The sequence below is a fragment of the Lucilia sericata genome, unplaced genomic scaffold (genome assembly GCF_015586225.1).
Source record: "Lucilia sericata isolate MDLA Ls3-8-SP2 unplaced genomic scaffold, ASM1558622v1 Contig003279F_arrow, whole genome shotgun sequence".
In the NCBI taxonomy this organism is placed as follows: Eukaryota; Metazoa; Arthropoda; class Insecta; order Diptera; family Calliphoridae; genus Lucilia; species Lucilia sericata.
Window position 1 is genome coordinate 1 of NW_023996794.1, and position 25,683 is coordinate 25,683.

A 25,683-nucleotide genomic window follows, 5' to 3' on the forward strand; every position below is an offset into this window, starting at 1 on the left:
ACTGAACTAGAACTGAACTAGAACTGAACTAGAACTGAACTAGAACTGAACTAGAACTGAACTAGAACTGAACTAGAACTGAACTAGAACTGAACTAGAACTGAACTAGAACTGAACTAGAACTGAACTAGAACTGACTAGAACTGAACTAGAACTGAACTAGATCTGAACTAGAACAGAACTAGAACTGAACTAGAACTGAACTAGAACTGAACTAGAACTGAACTAGAACTGAACTAGAATTGAACTAGAACTGAACTAGAACTGAACTAGAACTGAACTAGAACTGAACTAGAACTGAACTAGAACTGAACTAGAACTGAACTAGAACTGAACTAGAACTGAACTAGAACTGAACTAGAACTGAACTAGAACTGAACTAGAGCTGAACTAGAACTAGGACAAAGCTTCAAATGAACTAGAACCGATCTAAAATTGTAAATAAATCAACATTTTTGTATGAATTTTAATAAAATACATAGTCGTTTTCTTTTATAACATATTTAGTTTTCTTGACTCAAAATATATCATTTGAAAATATATTTTCTAATTTCTTAAATTTATTTTCTTCTCTTTACAGAATTCAAAAACATCGTACTTAATTTACATACCAACTACCAACAAACTTAAACTAATATTAAACTTAGTTTAGAAAAAATAAACATAAATCCCCAAATAAATCTTAGAAAAATTAATGTAGAGAAAATAATATAAAAAAAGGAAAAAATTAAAAAAAAACATTACAAATGTTTGCGTGATAAAACATTCTAAAAATTTTAAGAAACCCAAAAGAAACAAAACTCTCCCTACAAACACTCCAAATAAAAATCCAAAATATATATAAAAACAACTGGCAACAGAGAGAAACATGTTTTACGACCTTTTGACAAGAAATTCCAATGAATATTTCTATCAAGGTCCGGCAGGTCGAAAAAAAGGTGAAAGAGCTAAACACGAACACGAGGCAGAAGAAAAAGAATTTATAAATTTCTTCTCCCAGCAGCAAAACACCTTTGGGCCGCAAGAAACAAGGCAGAAATTAGAAAGAGCTGCCAACAAAATGGCTGTTAATAAGAAACAACAAACAATAATGATGGCGTCTCAAGATGAGCGCGAGGAGTCAAAGGATAAGAAGACGCCATCGTTAGAGCAAGAAATGAATTTGGCTCGAAGGGCATGTTGGTGCAATAATAATTTGGATGACTTAAAGGGTCAACAACAACAAGAACAACAATTAAAACAAAAATGCTGTGAGAATTGCTTTAAACGTCTAAATGAGGACAACAAACACGATAATGATAATGTAAATGAAAAGAAAATGTTATTAATGAAAATGAAGAGAATGATGAAGATGATGAAGAAGATGATGATGTTAATGAAACAACGGTTTTGAATGGTGCTAAAAACTTTAGTAAAAATATTAATAAACTTAATAAAACTACTAATAATGATAATACAACCACAACTACAACAACTAAATAGTAATAGTAAAATGTTTAGTAATACAAATACTACCACAACTACAAATAGTTTAAGTAGAAAGAAAAATCTTATAAATAAGCACAAAATGGAGCCAGGAAATGAAACTACAACAATTTCCTCTTCCTCTTCTACAAAATCCAAAGATGCTGCTAATAATTCCTCTGTCTCTGACTCTGCCTCCTCCCCCACCACTGTAAATAATAATAATGCCACAAATTGCAATAATAGTCTTAGCAACAACAACAACAGCAACAATAACTTCATGGCCTATTTGCGTGTTCTGCTACTACACTGTGGTTGGCATTTGTGGAATTTGTGATAAAAACACTATTAAAAAGAATGATCCACGTTTTGCTCCCTATCGTCCCACGGAACAAAAACAAGATCAGCAGAAATCACAACAACAACAACAACAGAATCAACTCCTAATAATTCCTCCTCAACGAAAGCGAAAAAAACCCTTTCAATTCAAATTGTTGACAAATAAGAAAATGATTTTCTTATTTATTGTCTGTGTTTTCTTTTCCTGTGTCAATCGCATTGAAGCCCGTCCAAATTTGGAAAGTTCTAATAATGCTATAGTGGGCGAAGCCTCACCTGGCATAGTTGCTACCAGTGATGGCGGTGCAACTGTTAAGGCCATGGATAATAGTGTTTCCGGTAAAAGTAATGTAAGTCCATACACATTTTTTATTACTTTCTATAATTTTTTATTAATATCAGTACATATTTATGACACGATTTTTATAAGATATATCTCGTTTAACTTGTAAACATATTTAGCTTTAAGACCTATAAGTTGTATCCAATAAGGGGTCTTTTTCGATTTTTGGTGATTTTTTAAAAATTAAACATTTTTCAATAATTCACTCGAACAAAATATGATATCAATACTTAATATGGAATAAAATCAATATTTCACATTCGATTTTTATTAAATATATCTCATTTTATTTATAACACACTTAGCTATATTGCCTATAAGTTAGATCTAAATTGGGGGCTTATTAAAATTTTTACGAATTTCTAAAAATCAGAAATGTTTCATTATGCATTTTGCACAGAATGCAAGGTTAACAATTAATTTTGAATATAATCAGTATTTATGCCTCGATTTTAATAAAACATATCTCATTTTATTTGTAACATATTTAGCTTTAAGACCCATAAGTTGGATCTAAATCGAAGGCTTTTTAAAATTTTTACGAATTTCTAAAAATCAAAAATGTTTCATTATGCATTTTGCACGAAATGCAATGTTAACACATAATTTTGAATAGAATCAGTATTATGCCTCGATTTCAATAAAATATATCTCATTTTATTTGTAACATATTTAGCTTTAAGACCTATAAGTTGGATCTAAATCGGGGGCTTTTTCGATTTTTTGTGATTTTTAAAAAATTAAACATTTTTCAATAATGCACTCGAACAAAATATGGTATCAATCATACATGGGAGAAGTTAATTATATCGACTAATTAATTGACGATTTCATTAGCATTAAATTGAAAAAAATTATAATTATTTTTTTTTTCATTAGCATTATTTTCTCTAATGGTAATGCTTTTTTAATGAAACGATTTCATTAGTAATTATTTAAAAATAAATTTTCATTACCATTATTCAATGGATTTTAAAAATTTTCGAACATTAGTTCGAATTTCGAAATTAATTTCGAATATCCGAACATTATAATGTATTTTTCATTAGGTGAAATCATGTATGCCAAATTTCAGCACATTCAGACTAGAAGAACTAGTTTTAACAGCTTTAAAAATTTTTCGAACACAAGTCGAATTTTCGAATTTTTTTTTTTTTAGGTTTTATGACACAGAGATTAATTTAAAAACATAAAAAAAATTTTCGAAAATAACTTCGAATTTTCGAACTTAATTTCGAATATTCGAACATATTATTGTATTGTCATCAGATGTACTTATGACTGCAAAATTTCAGCCAATTTGGGCCACGGGAACTGGTTTTAAAAGCTTTCAAACCTCGAATCTTCGAAAAATTTTCCTTAATATATTTTTCGACAATTATAAATACTAATTAAATTCGTTTTTGAAAATTCATTATCAAATTCATTACCATTATCAAAAAAAGTTATAATGAAAAAAATATAATTTTCATTAAATGGTACTTAAAATATTTTTCATTACAATTTTTTCTATAAATGGTAATGAAATTTTAATGCTTAATGAAAAATTCCCATGTATGGTATCAATACCTAATGTCGAATAATATCAATAATTCTCATTCGATTTTTGTAAAATATATCTCATTTTATTTGTAATATATTTAGCTTTATGCCCTATAAGTTGGATCTAAATCGGGGGCTTTTTCGATTTTTGGTGATTTTTTAAAAATTAAAAAATTTTCAATAATGGGTTTTGTACAGCATGTTAAGTTAACACTTAACTATAAATAAAATCAGTATTTATGCCTCGATTTTAATAAAACATATCTCATTTTATTATCAACATATTTAGCTTAAAGACCTATAAGTTGGATCTAATCGGGGGCTTTTTCGATTTTAGGTGATTTTTTTCAAATTAAATTTTTTCAATAATTCACTTGAACAAAATATGATATCAATACTTATTGTTGAATAATATCAATATTACTGATTCGATTTTTGTAAAATATATCTCATTTTTTTTGTAATATATTTAGCTTCAAGACCTATCAGTTAGATCTAATTAGGGGTCATTTTCGATTTTTGTGAATTTTAAAGATTCAACATTTTTCTATTTCTGATTTCATACAAAATATTGTTGATATAAACACTTAATGTTGAATAACATCAAGATTTCTGATTCGATTTTAGTAAAATATATCTCATTGTATTTGTAACATATTTAGCTTTATGTCCAATAAGTTTGATCTAAATCGGGGGCTTTTTTGATTTTTTACGAATTTTAAAAATTAAAATTTTTTCAATAAATCACTCAAATAAAATATCATAAAAAATACTTAATGTGGAATAATAACAATATTTCTGATTCGATTTTATAAAATATAACTCGTTTTATTTGCAAAACATTGGCCTAAGCCACTTAGCCATCACCACTGAAGTCATTTATATATTTATATTAAATGCCAATATTTCTATATTCTTTTTAAAAATATATATTTCCCACAACTGGTTACTTCATTGTCTAAGGCGGTTTCTTGAATATTTCTTGTATATTTGCAGTCTTGTGCTTACGGGAAGTTCCCTCATCTCAATCTATACTAAATTGGCTGCTGAGTACTCACGACATTTTCCCGTAGAGGCGAATTGTTTAAACGATTTCAAGGAAATGCACGAATTATGGTGGCACGATCTCTTAGCAATTCTATAGAAAATTAAAAATTTTTTGAGATTTATTTTGAAATTGATTTTAAAATTTACAAAATTATTAAAAATCCCTTAAGAACCACAATTTCTTCTTATTATTAACTACTTGCTAACCGGTTTTTAAAATTATATTCTTTAGAGTTTCTGGTTTTCTATACTATTTCCGTTTTTTGCGGCTTTTTAAATTATTATTTCATATTTTTAAAATAAATTTTAATTACAATTAATAATAAGTATCATTAGGACTCCAGTTAAGTGTCTAGACCTGTTATTTTCTTTTAATTAATTATATCTGTCAAGAGTTTTAAGTATCTTAAAAAAAAATATTTAACAATAACTAAACAAATAAAAATTAATTAAAATTTAATTAATTTGTTGTTATGACAAAAGGCGCTAAAACTTTTATATGGGCATTTACATCGAAAAGTCTATATTTGTCACATTACGTCATTCAGTTAAAGTATCAATATATTAATTGTTTATATTTCAATCTAGAGCTCAAATAGTTTTATACCTAGGATAGAGAAAAGTGACCACTCGAACTGAATGTTCCTAAGATATAGGCAGTTAAAGCCGATTTAGCGATATTAGTCGTTTTGTTCTTAGATATAATGAACTCATTTTCAGAAGGCCTCAGAATCTGAAGAAAAAGTTAAATTGAGCCGACAATTAAGACGGCGCCGATATTTTATTTAATAAGCCGTCGGCGCCATTCAAAAATGGTTGCACCGCCGCCGCTGATCATTTTGCATCAACTTCTCTCTCTGCCTCAGATATCTAAATCTGGAATACTTTTATCAGACATGTTGTCGAGAACTTTTCTAGAATTTAGAATATATTTAGAATGATATTTTTATGTATATAGTTATACAATATGTAATCAAAGAAAGTTACACGAAAGACCTTTCATTTGATATACATTATGTCTAGGAAAAGAACTATGTTTTCGAGATATATAGGAAGCTATATTTAAAATTGTAGTTTAGAGATTTTACTCATATCTCAACCATCAGAATCAGAAACACCTCAAAATATGTTGCAGATTCAAAGTTACGATTGTTTTATTTAAAACGAGATATATCTGATTAAAAACGATATATAATTTTTGAATATATTTACCATTATGTATTGCTATCACATACCACTATTTCTGTAACAAGTAGCGATACAAAACCAAAAACAAAATAACTTTACTTAAGTAAATATTAATATCTTTATATTATTTATTAAGTAAATAATTTTTTGAAGTAACAAATATGTAATAAATATTATCAAGTGTTATCGATAAATTTATCACTAGAAAAAAAAGAAAGATAAATAAACTTGAAAATGTATTAATTGTTAAAGATACTGACATAGACCTTGACATTAAAATCAATTAAGAATGAGAGGGTGCTTGGAAAAAGGGAACGATACTAATACTAAATATCAAGGGCAAGTTTTAATATGGCAATGCCTTAACTGACACAAGTCCCTTTTACGTAGCGCGACTCGGGTACATTTTATTAGTTTATATCTTTATTTAGGACGCAAATCTTTCAAAATGTTTATATAGAAATCTCTAAAGACCAACATAGATAAAAATTTATGACAAAATTTTTTAGATAATTTTATTTTTATAGTTTTAATAAAAATATTTATTTAACAAAAGATTTTACTAAAAACCTTCATATTTTGCTGATCTAACGAAACACTGGATCTTATCAAAATTTTAGTAAAAAACAAGTGACAGCACTAACTTCTGACAATGTCGAATCTTATATACCCTTCAGCATAGTATATTTTAATCAAAAAGAAAAATGGACTATAGTCTTGACTGTAGTCTGAACTATAGTCTGGACTATAGTCTGGACTGTAGTATGGACTATAGTATATAATATAGTCTGGACTATAGCCTGAACAATAGTCTAAACTATAGTCTGAACTGTAGTCCGGACTATAGTCTAAACTATAGTCTGAACTATAGTCCGGACTATAGTCTGGACTATAGTCTGAACTATAGTCCGGACTATAGTCTGGACTATAGCCCGGACTATAGTCTGGACTAAGCCTGGACTATAGTCTGGACTATAGCCTGGACTATAGTCTGGACTATAGCCTGGACTATAGTCTGGACTGTAGTCTGGACTATAGTCTGCACTGTAGTCTGGACTATAGTCTGCACTGTAGTCTGGACTGTAGTCTGGGCTATAGTCTGGACTATAGTCTGGACTATAGTCTGGACTATAGTCTGGACTATAGTCTGGACTATACTCTGGACTATACTCTGGACTATAGTCTGGACTATACTCTGGACTATACTCTGGACTATAGTCTGGACTATACTCTGGACTATAGTCTGGACTATACTCTGGACTATAGTCTGGACTATACTCTGAACTATAGTCTGGACTATAGTCTGGACTGTAGTATGGACTATAGTATATAATATAGTCTGGACTATAGCCTGAACAATAGTCTAAACTATAGTCTGAACTGTAGTCCGGACTATAGTCTAAACTATAGTCTGAACTATAGTCCGGACTATAGTCTGGACTATAGTCTGAACTATAGTCCGGACTATAGCCTGGACTATAGCCTGGACTAAAGCCTGGACTATAGTCTGGACTGTAGTCTGGACTATAGTCTGCACTGTAGTCTGGACTGTAGTCTGGACTATAGTCTGGACTATACTCTGGACTATAGTCTGGACTATACTCTGGACTATACTCTGGACTATAGTCTGGACTATACTCTGGACTATAGTCTGGACTATAGTCTGGACTATACTCTGGACTATACTCTGGACTATAGTCTGGACTATAGTCTGGACTATACTCTGGACTATACTCTGGACTATATTCTGGGCTATACTCTGGACTAAACTCTGGACTATACTCTGGACTATACTCTGGACTATACTCTGGACTATACACTGTACTATACTCTGGACTATAGTCTGGACTATATTCTGGACTAAAGTCTGGACTATAGTCTGGACTATAGTCTGTACTATAGTCTGGACTATAATCTGGACTATAGCCTGTATTATAGTCTGGACTATAGTCTGGACTATAGTCTGGACTATAGTCTGGACTATAGTCTGGACTATAGTCTGGACTATAGTCTGCACTGTATTCTGAACTATAGTCACTATATTCTGAACTATAGTCTGAACTATAGTCTGGACTATAGTCTGAACAATATTCGGGACTATAGTCTGAACTATAGTCTGGACTATAGTCTGAACAATAGTCTGAACTATAGTCTGAACTATAGTCTGAACTATAGTCTGAACTATAGTCTGAACTATAGTCTGAACAATACTCTGGACTATACTCTGGACTATAGTCTGGACTGTAGTCCGGACTATAGTCTGGACTGTAGTCTGGACAGTAGTCTGGACTATAGTCTGGACTATAGTCTGGACTATAGTCTGGACTATAGTCTGGACTATAGTCTGGACTATAGTCTGGACTATAGTCTGGACTATAGTCTGGACTATAGTCTGGACTATAGTCTGGACTATAGTCTGGACTATAGTCTGGACTATAGTCTGAACTATACTCTGAACTATACTTTGGACTATAGTCTGGACTATAGTCTGGACTATAGTCTGGACTATAGTCTGGACTATAGTCTGGACTATAGTCTGGACTATAGTCTGGACTATAGTCTGGACTATAGTCTGAACTATAGTCTGAACTATACTCTGGACTATACTCTGGACTATAGTCTGAACAATAGTCTGAACTATATTCTGAACTATACTCTGGACTATAGTCTGGACTATAGTCTGGACTATAGTCTGGACTATTGTTGCTAATCATTTTCTTTCTTTCATTTTTGTTTTCTAAACCATTTGTTTTTAAATATTTTATAACTACTTAATATGGTCTATATTTATTTAAGTCATGAACAAACAAACAAATGTTTAATTTTTTACCAAATAAAGCAAAAAAAGAATAAAATTTCAAAAAATATGAAACTTAATTTATCTTCAGTTTTTTACTTTAATTTTAAGAAGAAAAAATGAATGTATATTTAATCTTGCTAATTTAAGCGCTAAACAATTTCTCCAGTGCTTAAATAATTCATATGAAACTGATTTAATATAAAATTTTTCGTTTGTGGTATTTGAAATTAATGTTAAAACATCTATTAACAGTAAACTTAGAGTGAAGAGTGAAGAAGAGAAATACACTTAAAGACAAAAAGAAAAATCTTTTGTAATTTTATCTAATAAAAAAAAGATTTTGGTTTTGAAAAATTTTTGCCGGAGAATTAGAGAAATACAATAAAATAAAAAATTCCCAGTGTAGCATTAAGCATTTTAATGATAATGTTACACTGAGTACGCGCTTAACGGTTTGTGGCAAAAGATGTGGATATGTACTCACTTCAAGTGTTTCTTTTTAATACTTACATTTTTCTATTATATCATATTTTACATCTATCAAATTTTATGTTTTTTTTTTCAATACTAAAATTGTCAAACGCCTCCTTGGTGTCTTATGCTTAACTTGCATAATTTGATACAAAACCACATTTATTGTTTAGTCTACTTTGCTGCCATAACAACAACAACAGCAATTTACAGACTTGCAACTAAATTGTAAATAAAAACAAATTAGTTTAAAAGCAATTTTTCAAAAAAATATAAACATTTTAACAAGTTCAGATTACACTGGTTAACAAGATTGAACAGACACCAGAATAGAGACATTTCGTATTTATTATATTAAAATAAAATGACTATAGTGTAGTGTATAGTCTGGAATAGTCTGTACCATAGTAGTCTGTACTATAGTCTGGACTATAGTCTGTACTATAGTCTGGACTATAGTCTGTACTATAGTCTGGACTATAGTCTGTACCATAGTCTGGACTATAGTCTGTACTATAGTCTGGACTATAGTCTGTACTATAGTCTGGACTATAGTCTGTACTATAGTCTGGACTATAGTCTGTACTATAGTCTGGACTATAGTCTGTACTATAGTCTGGACTATAGTCTGTACTATAGTCTGGACTATAGTCTGTACTATAGTCTGGACTATAGTCTGTACTATAGTCTGGACTATAGTCTGTACTATAGTCTGGCCTATAGTCTATACTATAGTCTGGCCTATAGTCTATACTATAGTCTGGCCTATAGTCTGTACTATAGTGTGGACTATTGTCTTTACTATAGTCTGGATTATAGTCTGTACCATAGTCTGGATTATAGTCTGTACCATAGTGTGGACTATAGTCTATACTATAGTCTGTACTATAGTCTGGACAATAGTCTGGACGATAGTCTGTACTACAGTCTGTACTATAGTCTGGACTATAGCGTGTACTATAGTCTAGATTATAGTCTGGACTATAGTCTACACTATAGTCTGGACTGTAGTCTACACAATAGTCTGGACTTTAGTCTAGACTATAGTCTGGACTGTAGTCTACATTATAGTCTGGGCTATAGCCTACACTATAGTCCGGACTATATCCTACACGATAGTCTGGACTATACTCTACACTCTAGTCTGGACTATAGTCTACACTATAGTCTGGACTATAGTCTACACTATAGTCCGGACTATAGTCTGGACTATAGTCTGGACTATAGGCTACACTATAGTCTGGACTATAGTCTGGACTATAGGCTACACTATAGTCTGGACTATAGTCTACACTATAGTCTGGACTATAGTCTACACTGTAGTCTGGACTATCTACACTATAGTCTGGACTATAGTCTACACTATAGTGGACTATAGTCCAGACTATAGTCCAGACTATAGTGTACCTATAGTCTGGACTATAGTCCAGACTATAGTCCGGACTATAGTGTACACTATAGTCCAGACTATAGTGTAGACTAGTCCAGACTAGAGTAGAGTATAGTCCAGACTCTGTAGGAATAGTCCGGACTATAGTAGGCTATAGCCCAGACTATAATGTAGACTAGTCCAGACTATAGTCTAGACTAAAGTCAGACTATTGTGTAGACACTCCAGACTATAGTGTAGACTATAGTCCAGACATAATCTGACTATAGTACACGCTATAGTCCAGACTATAGTACAGACTGTAGTACAGACTATCGTCCAGACTATTGTCCACTATAGTACAGACTATAGTATAGACTATAGTCCACACTATGGTACAGACTATAATCCAGACTATGGTACAGACTATAATCCAGACTATAGTAAAGACAATAGTCCACACTATAGTACAGACTATAGGCCAGACTATAGTAAGACTATAGGCCAGACTATAGTATAGACTATAGGCCAGACTATAGTACAGGACTATAGTCCAGACTATAGTACAGACTATAGTCCAGACTATAGTACAGACTATAGTCCAGACTATAGTACAGACTATAGTCCAGACTATAGTACAGACTATAGTCCAGACTATAGTACAGACTATAGTCCAGACTATAGTACAGACTATAGTCCAGACTATAGTACAGACTATAGTCCAGACTATAGTACAGACTATAGTCCAGACTATGGTACAGACTATAGTCCAGACTATAGTACAGGACTATAGTCCAGACTATAGTACAGACTATAGTCCAGACTATAGTACAGACTACTATGGTACAGACTATTCCAGACTATACACTACACTATAGTCATTTTATTTTAATATAATAAATACGAAATGTCTCTATTCTGGTGTCTGTTCAATCTTGTTAACCAGTGTAATCTGAACTTGTTAAAATGTTTATATATTTTTTGAAAAATTGCTTTAAACTAATTTGTTTTTATTTACAATTTAGTTGCAGTCTGTAAATTGCTGTTGTTGTTGTTATGGCAGCAAAGTAGACTAAACAATAAATGTGGTTTTGTATCAAATTATGCAAGTTAAGCATAAGACACCAAGGAGGCGTTTGACAATTTTAGTATTGAAAAAAAAAAACATAAAATTTGATAGATGTAAAATATGATATAATAGAAAATGTAAGTATTAAAAGAAACACTTGAAGTGAGTACATATCCACATCTTTTGCCACAAACCGTTAAGCGCGCGTACTCAGTGTAACATTATCATTAAAATGCTTAATGCTACACTGGGAATTTTTTATTTTATTGTATTTCTCTAATTCTCCGGCAAAAATTTTTCAAAACCAAAATGCTTTTTTTTTTTTTATTAGATAAAATTACAAAAGATTTTTCTTTTTGTCTTTAAGTGTATTTCTCTTCTTCACTCTTCACTCTAAGTTTACTTGTTAATAGATGTTTTAACATTAATTTCAAATACCACAACGAAAAATTTTATATTAAATCAGTTTCATATGAATTATTTTAAGCACTGGAGAAATTGTTTAGCGCTTAAATTAGCAAGATTAAATATACATTCATTTTTTTCTTCTTAAAATTAAAGTAAAAAAACTGAAGATAAATTAAGTTTCATATTTTTTGAAATTTTATTCTTTTTTTGCTTTATTTGGTAAAAATTAAACATTTGTTTGTTTGTTCATGACTTAATAAATATAGACCATATTAAGTAGTTATAAAATATTTAAAAACAAAATGGTTTAGAAACAAAAATGAAAGAAAGAAAATGATTAGCAAACAATAGTCCAGACTATAGTCCAGACTATAGTCCAGACTATAGTCCAGAGTATAGTTCAGAATATAGTTCAGACTATTGTCAGACTATAGTCCAGAGTATAGTCCAGAGTATAGTTCAGACTATAGTCCGACTATAGTCCAGACTATAGTCCAGACTATAGTCCAGACTATAGTCCAGACTATAGTCCAGACTATAGTCCAGACTATAGTCCAGACTATAGTCCAGACTATAGTCCAAAGTATAGTTCAGAGTATAGTTCAGACTATAGTCCAGACTATAGTCCAGACTATAGTCCAGACTATAGTCCAGACTATAGTCCAGACTATAGTCCAGACTATAGTCCAGACTATAGTCCAGACTATAGTCCAGACTATAGTCCAGACTATAGTCCAGACTATAGTCCAGACTATAGTCCAGACTACTGTCCAGACTACAGTCCAGACTATAGTCCGGACTACAGTCCAGACTATAGTCCAGAGTATAGTCCAGAGTATTGTTCAGACTATAGTTCAGACTATAGTTCAGACTATAGTTCAGACTATAGTTCAGACTATAGTTCAGACTATTGTTCAGACTATAGTCCAGACTATAGTTCAGACTATAGTCCCGAATATTGTTCAGACTATAGTCCAGACTATAGTTCAGACTATAGTTCAGAATATAGTGACTATAGTTCAGAATACAGTGCAGACTATAGTCCAGACTATAGTCCAGACTATAGTCCAGACTATAGTCCAGACTATAGTCCAGACTATAGTCCAGACTATAATACAGGCTATAGTCCAGATTATAGTCCAGACTATAGTACAGACTATAGTCCAGACTATAGTCCAGACTTTAGTCCAGAATATAGTCCAGACTATAGTCCAGAGTATAGTACAGTGTATAGTCCAGAGTATAGTCCAGAGTATAGTCCAGAGTATAGTCCAGAGTTTAGTCCAGAGTATAGCCCAGAATATAGTCCAGAGTATAGTCCAGAGTATAGTCCAGACTATAGTCCAGACTATAGTCCAGAGTATAGTCCAGAGTATAGTCCAGACTATAGTCCAGACTATAGTCCAGAGTATAGTCCAGACTATAGTCCAGAGTATAGTCCAGAGTATAGTCCAGACTATAGTCCAGAGTATAGTCCAGACTATAGTCCAGACTACAGTCCAGACTACAGTGCAGACTATAGTCCAGACTACAGTCCAGACTATAGTCCAGGCTTTAGTCCAGGCATAGTCCAGGCTATAGTCCGGACTATAGTTCAGACTATAGTCCAGACTATAGTCCGGACTATAGTTCAGACTATAGTTTAGACTATAGTCCGGACTACAGTTCAGACTATAGTTTAGACTATTGTTCAGGCTATAGTCCAGACTATATTATATACTATAGTCCATACTACAGTCCAGACTATAGTCCAGACTATAGTTCAGAGTATAGTCCAGACTATAGTCCAGAGTATAGTCCAGACTATAGTCCAGAGTATAGTCCAGACTATAGTCCAGAGTATAGTCCAGAGTATAGTCCAGACTATAGTCCAGAGTATAGTCCAGAGTATAGTCCAGACTATAGTCCAGACTATAGTCCAGACTATAGTCCAGACTATAGTCCAGACTATAGCCCAGACTACAGTCCAGACTACAGTGCAGACTATAGTCCAGACTACAGTGCAGACTATAGTCCAGACTACAGTCCAGACTATAGTCCAGGCTATAGTCCAGACTATAGTCCAGGCTATAGTCCAGACTATAGTCCAGGCTTTAGTCCAGACTATAGTCCGGGCTATAGTCCAGACTATAGTCCGGACTATAGTTCAGACTATAGTCCAGACTATAGTCCGGACTATAGTTCAGACTATAGTTTAGACTATAGTCCGGACTACAGTTCAGACTATAGTTTAGACTATTGTTCAGGCTATAGTCCAGACTATATTATATACTATAGTCCATACTACAGTCCAGACTATAGTCCAGACTATAGTTCAGACTACAGTCAAGGACTATAGTCCATTTTTCTTTTTGATTAAAATATACTATGCTGAAGGGTATATAAGATTCGACATTGTCAGAAGTTTAGTGCTGTCACTTGTTTTTTACTAAAATTTTGATAAGATCCAGTGTTTCGTTAGATCAGCAAAATATGAAGGTTTTTAGTAAAATCTTTTGTTAAATAAATATTTTTATTAAAACTATAAAAATAAAATTATCTAAAAAATTTTGTCATAAATTTTTATCTATGTTGGTCTTTAGAGATTTCTATATAAACATTTTGAAAGATTTGCGTCCTAAATAAAGATATAAACTAATAAAATGTACCCGAGTCGCGCTACGTAAAAGGGACTTGTGTCAGTTAAGGCATTGCCATATTAAAACTTGCCCTTGATATTTAGTATTAGTATCGTTCCCTTTTTCCAAGCACCCTCTCATTCTTATTGATTTTAATGTCAAGGTCTATGTCAGTATCTTTAACAATTAATACATTTTCAAGTTTATTTATCTTTCTTTTTTTTCTAGTGATAAATTTATCGATAACACTTGATAATATTATTACATATTTGTTACTTCAAAAAATTATTTACTTAATAAATAATATAAAGATATTAATATTTACTTAAGTAAAAGTTATTTTGTTTTTGGTTTTTGTATCGCTACTTGTACAGAAATAGTGGTATGTGATAGCAATACATAATGGTAATATATTCAAAAATTATATATCGTTTTTAATCAGATATATCTCGTTTTAAATAAAACAATCGTAACTTTTGAATCTGCAACATATTTTGAGGTGTTTCTGATTCTGATGGTTGAGATATGAGTAAAATCTCTAAACTACAATTTTAAATATAGCTTCCTATATATCTCGAAAACATAGTTCTTTTCCTAGACATAATGTATATCAAATGAAAGGTCTTTCGTGTAACTTTCTTTTGATTACATATTGTATAACTATATACATAAAAATATCATTCTAAATATATTCTAAATTCTAGAAAAGTCTCGACAACATGTCTGATAAAAGTATTCCAGATTTAGATATCTGAGGCAGAGAGAGAAGTTGATGCAAAATGATCAGCGGCGGCGGTGCAACCATTTTTGAATGGCGCCGACGGCTTATTAAATAAAATATCGGCGCCGTCTTAATTGTCGGCTCAATTTAACTTTTTCTTCAGATTCTGAGGCCTTCTGAAAATGAGTTCATTATATCTAAGAACAAAACGACTAATATCGCTAAATCGGCTTTAACTGCCTATATCTTAGGAACATTCAGTTCGAGTGGTCACTTTTCTCTATCCTAGGTATAAAACTATTTGAGCTCTAGATTGAAATATAAACAATTAATATATTGATACTTTAACTGAATGACGTAATGTGACAAATATAGACTTTTCGATGTAAATGCCCATATAAAAGTTTTAGCGCCTTTTGTCATAACAACAAATTAATTAAATTTTAATTAATTTTTATTTGTTTAGTTATTGTTAAATATTTTTTTTTAAGATACTTAAAACTCTTGACAGATATAATTAATTAAAAGAAAATAACAGGTCTAGACACTTAACTGGAGTCCTAATGATACTTATTATTAATTGTAATTAAAATTTATTTTAAAAATATGAAATAATAATTTAAAAAGCCGCAAAAAACGGAAATAGTATAGAAAACCAGAAACTCTAAAGAATATAATTTTAAACCGGTTAGCAAGTAGTTAATAATAAGAAGAAATTGTGGTTCTTAAGGGATTTTTAATAATTTTGTAAATTTTAAAATCAATTTCAAAATAAATCTCAAAAAATTTTTAATTTTCTATAGAATTGCTAAGAGATCGTGCCACCATAATTCGTGCATTTCCTTGAAATCGTTTAAACAATTCGCCTCTACGGGAAAATGTCGTGAGTACTCAGCAGCCAATTTAGTAATAGATTGAGATGAGGGAACTTCCCGTAAAGCACAAGACTGCAATATACAAGAAATATTCAAGAAACCGCCTTAGACAATGAAGTAACCAGTTGTGGGAAATATATATTTTAAAAAGAATATAGAAATATTGGCATTTAATATAAATATATAAATGACTTCAGTGGTGATGGCTAAGTGGCTTAGGCCAATGTTTTGCAAATAAAACGAGTTATATTTTATAAAAATCGAATCAGAAATATTGTTATTATTCCACATTAAGTATTTTTTATGATATTTTATTTGAGTGATTTATTGAAAAAATTTTAATTTTTAAAAATTCGTAAAAAATCAAAAAAGCCCCCGATTTAGATCAACTTATTGGACATAAAGCTAAATATGTTACAAATACAATGAGATATATTTTACTAAAATCGAATCAGAAATCTTGATGTTATTCAACATTAAGTGTTATATCAACAATATTTTGTATGAAATCAGAAATAGAAAATGTTGAATCTTTAAAAATTCACAAAAATCGAAAATGACCCCTAATTAGATCTAACTGATAGGTCTTGAAGCTAAATATATTACAAAAAAAATGAGATATATTTTACAAAAATCGAATCAGTAATATTGATATTATTCAACAATAAGTATTGATATCATATTTTGTTCAAGTGAATTATTGAAAAAATTTTAATTTGAAAAAAATCACCTAAAATCGAAAAAGCCCCCGATTTAGATCCAACTTATAGGTCTTTAAGCTAAATATGTTGATAATAAAATGAGATATGTTTTATTAAAATCGAGGCATAAATACTGATTTTATTTATAGTTAAGTGTTAACTTAACATGCTGTACAAAACCCATTATTGAAAATTTTTTAATTTTTAAAAATCACCAAAAATCGAAAAAGCCCCCGATTTAGATCCAACTTATAGGGCATAAAGCTAAATATATTACAAATAAAATGAGATATATTTTACAAAAATCGAATGAGAATTATTGATATTATTCGACATTAGGTATTGATACCATACATGGGAATTTTTCATTAAGCATTAAAATTTCATTACCATTTATAGAAAAAATTGTAATGAAAAATATTTAAGTACCATTTAATGAAAATTATATTTTTTTCATTATAACTTTTTTTGATAATGGTAATGAATTTGATAATGAATTTTCAAAAACGAATTTAATTAGTATTTATAATTGTCGAAAAATATATTAAGGAAAATTTTTCGAAGATTCGAGGTTTGAAAGCTTTTAAAACCAGTTCCCGTGGCCCAAATTGGCTGAAATTTTGCAGTCATAAGTACATCTGATGACAATACAATAATATGTTCGAATATTCGAAATTAAGTTCGAAAATTCGAAGTTATTTTCGAAAATTTTTTTATGTTTTTAAATTAATCTCTGTGTCATAAAACCTAAAAAAAAAAAAATTCGAAAATTCGAACTTGTGTTCGAAAAATTTTTAAAGCTGTTAAAACTAGTTCTTCTAGTCTGAATGTGCTGAAATTTGGCATACATGATTTCACCTAATGAAAATACATTATAATGTTCGGATATTCGAAATTAATTTCGAAATTCGAACTAATGTTCGAAAATTTTTAAAATCCATTGAATAATGGTAATGAAAATTTATTTTTAAATAATTACTAATGAAATCGTTTCATTAAAAAGCATTACCATTAGAGAAAATAATGCTAATGAAAAAAAAAATAATTATAATTTTTTTCAATTTAATGCTAATGAAATCGTCAATTAATTAGTCGATATAATTAACTTCTCCCATGTATGATTGATACCATATTTTGTTCGAGTGCATTATTGAAAAATGTTTAATTTTTAAAAATCACAAAAAATCGAAAAAGCCCCCGATTTAGATCCAACTTATAGGTCTTAAAGCTAAATATGTTACAAATAAAATGAGATATATTTTATTGAAATCGAGGCATAAATACTGATTCTATTCAAAATTATGTGTTAACATTGCATTTCGTGCAAAATGCATAATGAAACATTTTTGATTTTTAGAAATTCGTAAAAATTTTAAAAAGCCTTCGATTTAGATCCAACTTATGGGTCTTAAAGCTAAATATGTTACAAATAAAATGAGATATGTTTTATTAAAATCGAGGCATAAATACTGATTATATTCAAAATTAATTGTTAACCTTGCATTCTGTGCAAAATGCATAATGAAACATTTCTGATTTTTAGAAATTCGTAAAAATTTTAATAAGCCCCCAATTTAGATCTAACTTATAGGCAATATAGCTAAGTGTGTTATAAATAAAATGAGATATATTTAATAAAAATCGAATGTGAAATATTGATTTTATTCCATATTAAGTATTGATATCATATTTTGTTCGAGTGAATTATTGAAAAATGTTTAATTTTTAAAAAATCACCAAAAATCGAAAAAGACCCCTTATTGGATACAACTTATAGGTCTTAAAGCTAAATATGTTACAAGTTAAACGAGATATATCTTATAAAAATCGTGTCATAAATATGTACTGATATTAATAAAAAAATTATAGAAAGTAATAAAAAATGTGTATGGACTTACATTACTTTTACCGGAAACACTATTATCCATGGCCTTAACAGTTGCACCGCCATCACTGGTAGCAACTATGCCAGGTGAGGCTTCGCCCACTATAGCATTATTAGAACTTTCCAAATTTGGACGGGCTTCAATGCGATTGACACAGGAAAAGAAAACACAGACAATAAATAAGAAAATCATTTTCTTATTTGTCAACAATTTGAATTGAAAGGGTTTTTTCGCTTTCGTTGAGGAGGAATTATTAGGAGTTGAATTCTGTTGTTGTTGTTGTTGTGATTTCTGCTGATCTTGTTTTTGTTCCGTGGGACGATAGGGAGCAAAACGTGGATCATTCTTTTTAATAGTGTTTTTATCACAAAATTCCACAAATGCCAACCACAGTTGTAGTAGCAGAACACGCAAATAGGCCATGAAGTTATTGTTGCTGTTGTTGTTGTTGCTAAGACTATTATTGCAATTTGTGGCATTATTATTATTTACAGTGGTGGGGGAGGAGGCAGAGTCAGAGACAGAGGAATTATTAGCAGCATCTTTGGATTTTGTAGAAGAGGAAGAGGAAATTGTTGTAGTTTCATTTCCTGGCTCCATTTTGTGCTTATTTATAAGATTTTTTCTTTTACTTAAACTATTTGTAGTTGTGGTAGTATTGTATTACTAAACATTTTACTATTACTATTTATAGTTGTTGTAGTTGTGGTTGTATTATCATTATTAGTAGTTTTATTAAGTTTATTAATATTTTTACTAAAGTTTTTAGCACCATTCAAAACCGTTGTTTCATTAACATCATCATCTTCTTCATCATCTTCATCATTCTCTTCATTTTCATTAATAACATTTTCTTTTTCATTTACATTATATTATCGTGTTTGTTGTCCTCATTTAGACGTTTAAAGCAATTCTCACAGCATTTTTGTTTTTAATTGTTGTTCTTGTTGTTGTTGACCCTTTAAGTCATCCAAATTATTATTGCACCAACATGCCCTTCGAGCCAAATTCATTTCTTGCTCTAACGATGGCGTCTTCTTATCCTTTGACTCCTCGCGCTCATCTTGAGACGCCATCATTATTGTTTGTTGTTTCTTATTAACAGCCATTTTGTTGGCAGCTCTTTCTAATTTCTGCCTTGTTTCTTGCGGCCCAAAGGTGTTTGCTGCTGCTTGGAGAAGAAATTTATAAATTCTTTTTCTTCTGCCTCGTGTTCGTGTTTAGCTCTTTCACCTTTTTTTCGACCTGCCGGACCTTGATAGAAATATTCATTGGAATTTCTTGTCAAAAGGTCGTAAAACATTGTTTCTCTCTGTTGCCAGTTGTTTTTATATATATATTTTGGATTTTTATTTGGAGTGTTTGTAGGGAGAGTTTTGTTTCTTTTGGGTTTCTTAAAATTTTTAGAATGTTTTATCACGCAAACATTTGTAATGTTTTTTTTAATTTTTTCCTTTTTTTATATTATTTCTCTACATTAATTTTTCTAAGATTTATTTGGGGATTTATGTTTATTTTTTCTAAACTAAGTTTAATATTAGTTAAGTTTGTTGGTAGTTGGTATGTAAATTAAGTACGATGTTTTTGAATTCTGTAAAGAGAAGAAAATAAATTTAAGAAATTAGAAAATATATTTTCAATGATATTATATTTTGAGTCAAGAAAACTAAATATGTTATAAAAGAAAACGACTATGTATTTTATTAAAATTCATACAAAAATGTTGATTTTATTTACAATTTTAGATCGGTTCTAGTTCATTTGAAGCTTTGTCCTAGTTCTAGTTCAGCTCTAGTTCAGTTCTAGTTCAGTTCTAGTTCAGTTCTAGTTCAGTTCTAGTTCAGTTCTAGTTCAGTTCTAGTTCAGTTCTAGTTCAGTTCTAGTTCAGTTCTAGTTCAGTTCTAGTTCAGTTCTAGTTCAGTTCTAGTTCAATTCTAGTTCAGTTCTAGTTCAGTTCTAGTTCAGTTCTAGTTCAGTTCTAGTTCAGTTCTAGTTCTGTTCTAGTTCAGATCTAGTTCAGTTCTAGTTCAGTTCTAGTTCAGTTCTTCAGTTCAGTTCTAGTTCAGTTCTAGTTCAGTTCTAGTTCAGTTCTAGTTCAGTTCTAGTTCAGTTCTAGTTCAGTTCTAGTTCAGTTCTAGTTCAGTTCTAGTTCAGTTCTAGTTCAGTTCTAGTTCAGTTCTAGTTCAGTTCTAGTTCAGTTCTAGTTCAGTTCTAGTTCAGTTCTAGTTCAGTTCTAGTTCAGTTCTAGTAGTTCAGTTCTAGTTCAGTTCTAGTTCAGTTCTAGTTCAGTTCTAGTTCAGTTCTAGTTCAGTTCTAGTTCAGTTCTAGTTCAGTTCTAGTTCAGTTCTAGTTCAGTTCTAGTTCAGTTCTAGTTCAGTTCTAGTTCTAGTTCAGTTCTAGTTCAGTTCTAGTTCAGTTCTAGTTCAGTTCTAGTTCAGTTCTAGTTCAGTTCTAGTTCAGTTCTAGTTCAGTTCTAGTTCAGTTCTAGTTCAGTTCTAGTTCAGTTCTAGTTCAGTTCTAGTTCTTTAGTTCAGTTCTAGTTCAGTTTAGTTCAGTTCTAGTTCAGTTCTAGTTCAGTTCTAGTTCAGTTCTAGTTCAGTTCTAGTTCAGTTCTAGTTCAGTTCTAGTTCAGTTCTAGTTCAGTTCTAGTTCAGTTCTAGTTCAGTTCTAGTTCAGTTCTAGTTCAGTTCTAGTTCAGTTCTAGTTCAGTTCTAGTTCAGTTCTAGTTCAGTTCTAGTTCAGTTCTAGTTCAGTTCTAGTTCAGTTCTAGTTCAGTTCTAGTTCAGTTTAGTTCAGTTCCTAGTTCAGTTCTAGTTCAGTTCTAGTTCAGTTCTAGTTCAGTTCTAGTTCAGTTCTAGTTCAGTTCTAGTTCAGTTCTAGTTCAGTTCTAGTTCAGTTCTAGTTCAGTTCTAGTTCAGTTCTAGTTCAGTTCTAGTTCAGTTCTAGTTCAGTTCTAGTTCAGTTCTAGTTCAGTTCAGTTCAGTTCTAGTTCCTTCTAGTTAGTCTAGTAGTTCAGTAGTTCAGTTCTAGTTCAGTTCTAGTTCAGTTCTAGTTCAGTTCTAGTTCAGTTCTAGTTCAGTTCTAGTTCAGTTCTAGTTCAGTTCTAGTTCAGTTCTAGTTCAGGTTCTAGTTCAGTTCTAGTTCAGTTCTAGTTCAGTTCTAGTTCAGTTCTAGTTCAGTTCTAGTTCAGTTCTAGTTCAGTTCTAGTTCAGTTCTAGTTCAGTTCTAGTTCAGTTCTAGTTCAGTTCTAGTTCAGTTCTAGTTCAGTTCTAGTTCAGTTCTAGTTCAGTTCTAGTTCAGTTCTAGTTCAGTTCTAGTTCAGTTCTAGTTCAGTTCTAGTTCAGTTCTAGTTCAGTTCTAGTTCAGTTCTAGTTCAGTTCTAGTTCCGTTCTAGTTCAGTTCTAGTTCAGTTCTAGTTCAGTTCTAGTTCAGTTCTAGTTCAGTTCTAGTTCAGTTCTAGTTCAGTTCTAGTTCAGTTTTAGTTCAGTTTTGTTCAGTTCTAGTTCAGTTCTAGTTCAGTTCTAGTTCAGTTCTAGTTCAGTTCTAGTTCAGTTCAGTTCAGTTCAGTTCAGTTCAGTTCTAGTTCAGTTCTAGTTCAGTTCTAGTTCAGTTCTAGTTCAGTTCTAGTTCAGTTCTAGTTCAGTTTCTAGTTCAGTTCTAGTTCTAGTTCAGTTCTAGTTCAGTTCTAGTTCAGTTCTAGTTCAGTTCTAGTTCAGTTCTAGTTCAGTTCTAGTTCAGTTCTAGTTCAGTTCTAGTTCAGTTCTAGTTCAGTTCTAGTTCAGTTCTAGTTCAGTTCTAGTTCAGTTCTAGTTCAGTTCTAGTTCAGTTCTAGTTCAGTTCTAGTTCAGTTCTAGTTCAGTTCTAGTTCAGTTCTAGTTCAGTTCTAGTTCAGTTCTAGTTCAGTTCTAGTTCAGTAGTTCAGTTCTAGTTGTTCTAGTTCAGTTCTAGTTCAGTTCTAGTTCAGTTCTAGTTCAGTTCTAGTTCAGTTCTAGTTCAGTTCTAGTTCAGTTCAGTAGTGTTCAGTTCAGTTCAGTTCTAGTTCAGTTCTAGTTCAGTTCTAGTTCAGTTCTAGTTCATCTAGTTTCTAGTTCAGTCTAGTTCAGTTCTAGTTCAGTTCTAGTTCAGTTCTAGTTCAGTTCTAGTTCAGTTCTAGTTCTTTCAGTTCTAGTTCATTCTAGTTCAGTTCTAGTTCAGTTCTAGTTCAGTTCTAGTTCAGTTCTAGTTCAATTCTAGTTCAGTTCTAGTTCAGTTCTAGTTCAGTACTAGTTCAGTTATAGTCAGTTCTAGTTACAGTAATCAGTTCAGTTCTAGTTCAGTTTAGTTCAGTTCTAGTTCAGTTATAGTTCAGTTCTAGTTCAGTTCTAGTTCAGTTCTAGTTCAGTTCTAGTTCGTTCTAGTAAGTTCTAGTTCAGTTTAGTTCAGTTCTAGTTCAGTTCTAGTTCAGTTTAGTCAGTTCTAGTTCAGTTCTAGTTCAGTTCTAGTTCAGTTCTAGTTCAGTTCTAGTTCTAGTTCAGTTCTAGTCATTTCTAGTTCAGTTTAATTTATCCTTTCTTTTGTACACTTAAACTTTTTAACCTTTCAATTTATTTTCATTATTTTATTTGACACTTTGTTAAAAACAACATTTTATTCTACTGATCAGTTTTTGACAACACTAACGATCTTGGTTTTTGAACTTTTTATTATTCTTATTAAAGAAGTTTTTGTTAAAATTTATGATTTGGTTTCCTTTATCAATTGAAGGCAATTTTACACGCTTTTAAATTTTCAATTAATTGTTGTTATTGACTTTTCTGTCATTCCTGTTTAGAGATATTGAAATTCTCTTCTTGCAACACACATAAATTTTGTCAATATCATTATAATTTATGATCAATAAATTGTTTTCTTTCTTTATTAAATATTTCCATAAAAATGTCACAATATTTTGCTGGTTCCTCAATTACCCGTTAATTAAATTGCGGCCATCAGATGACACCCAACAATTTAGGCAATAAAAATAAATTGATAAATGACACAAATTATGCACAAACGGTATTTTCTTTTTTAATTAAATATTTTTTTTCATTTAAAGATTTTGTCAACCGAAATTTAAAAAAAACAGCCATTTATTTAAAGGAAACTTTTAAAATGATTTGAAATATTAAAAAAATGTTTAAGAAGATAAAAAGATTGTGTTTTGTGATAAACAAGATCAAATACTTTTATCACTTAAAAAAAAGATAAAACACTTAAAAATTAAAAAAAAAAATAACACACACCGAAAGAAAAATTTAAGTAGGAACTGTTTTTCGGAAAAAATGACTGAAGCACTCCAGACACTACAACCAACTGACCTGACGCAATAACCAACTGAAACTGGTTTCAAAATTTTCAACTCAAGAAGCTTTATAACTTTTTTTGTCTTTCTTTCCAATACTACTGTTAACATTTCGTAGCTCTCGGTCTTTTCATTCAGCAAGAAAATTATGTTTGATATGAATAAAATATTTATTTACCAGTACATTGAAATTTCTTAAAATACATTTAAAATAAAATGTGTTTATATTTGAAAATAACAATTAGAGAAAAAAAAGTGTTAATGACTGTTAAATTATATATTTTTAATCAAATACAAAACACATAATCATATCACATCGTTACATTAGTCTAGTTGTAGTTAGATCGTTTGCAAACTTACCAACGATCGTGTATTTATATTAAATATGAAAATGAGAGCAAAATATTTAATTTATTAAATAAATTTTAATAAATTTAAAAATAGCTAAATAAATATTGTTGGTTAATTAAATACAACAAAAAATAAAAAAAATGTGTATATTCGTCTAGTAGTGATAATTGACGATTAAGTATCAATTTATGAACTTGCTAATTTTATTATTTAATTGCAAAATTTAGTAAAAAAAATATAATAAAACATATTTTGTATCACGCTGTTTAGCATCAAAAAAATTTAAATAATCGAAATGGAAAATAAATTAACACACGTGAATTTGCACTTTAATTTGTAGCGAGAAAATTTTTTTAAATCAAAAATAAATTCAATGGAATTTTTATCAACAGAAATTTGTGTTAAAATTTTGTAAACACTCCGAGTAACATTTTAAAATATGTATATGCTCTAAAACTGGAAAAAAATAAGTATCTTCGGTCAAGGCTGTTTTTCATGTTACGCTACATTTATTTTACACATGTGTAATTTACAATAATGTGTTAGATTTTTGGTATTACACATGAAAATGGGTTCTTGAAAATGTAATTAATTTAAACAAAGATGTTATAGAATGAACTAATACTGCTTTGGAATTGAAATAGAGGAGATTTGTAACTGATCTCTGACTGAACTAGAACTAGAACATTTCTAGAACAGAACTAGAACTAGAACAGAACAGAACTAGACAGAACTAGAACAGAACTAGAACAGAACTAGAACAGAACTAGAACAGAACTAGAACAGAACTAGAACAGAACTAGAACAGAACTAGAACAGAACTAGAACAGACTAGAACAAACTAGAACAGAACTAGAACAGAACTAGAACAGAACTAGAACAGAACTAGAACAGAACTAGAACAGAACTAGAACAGAACTAGAACAGAACTAGAACAGAACTAGAACAGAACTAGAACAGAACTAGAACAGAACTAGAACAGAACTAGAACAGAACTAGAACAGAACTAGAACAGAACTAGAACACTAGAAACAAACTAGAACAGAACTAGAACAGAACTAGAACAGAACTAGAACAGAACTAGAACAGAACTAGAACAGAACTAGAACAGAACTAGAACAGAACTAGAACAGAACTAGAACAGAACTAGAACAGAACTAGAACAGAACTA

General features: G+C 30.7%; 1 protein-coding gene across 1 annotated transcript; it reads left to right on the top strand.

Moving 5' to 3' along the window:
• The first annotated feature begins 868 nt into the window (after nt 1–868).
• On the top strand, nt 869–2,271 carry LOC119614713 (putative uncharacterized protein DDB_G0286901). The gene is made up of 4 exons (XM_037970835.1): nt 869–1,320; nt 1,483–1,759; nt 1,821–2,153; nt 2,266–2,271. Exons 1-4 carry the CDS (start codon nt 869–871, stop codon nt 2,269–2,271), a joined length of 1,068 nt encoding a protein of 355 aa, XP_037826763.1.
• The last annotated feature ends 23,412 nt before the right edge of the window (nt 2,272–25,683 follow it).

Bases quoted from the DNA above. Each gene is read 5' to 3' on its own strand.
- LOC119614713 (XM_037970835.1), top strand. From the start codon at position 869: ATGTTTTACGACCTTTTGACAAGAAATTCCAATGAATATTTCTATCAA. The intron at 1,321-1,482 runs GTTATTAATGAA...ACAACTAAATAG, and splicing joins AATGTAAATGAAAAGAAAAT to TAATAGTAAAATGTTTAGTA. The intron at 1,760-1,820 runs GTTCTGCTACTA...ACTATTAAAAAG, and splicing joins ACTTCATGGCCTATTTGCGT to AATGATCCACGTTTTGCTCC.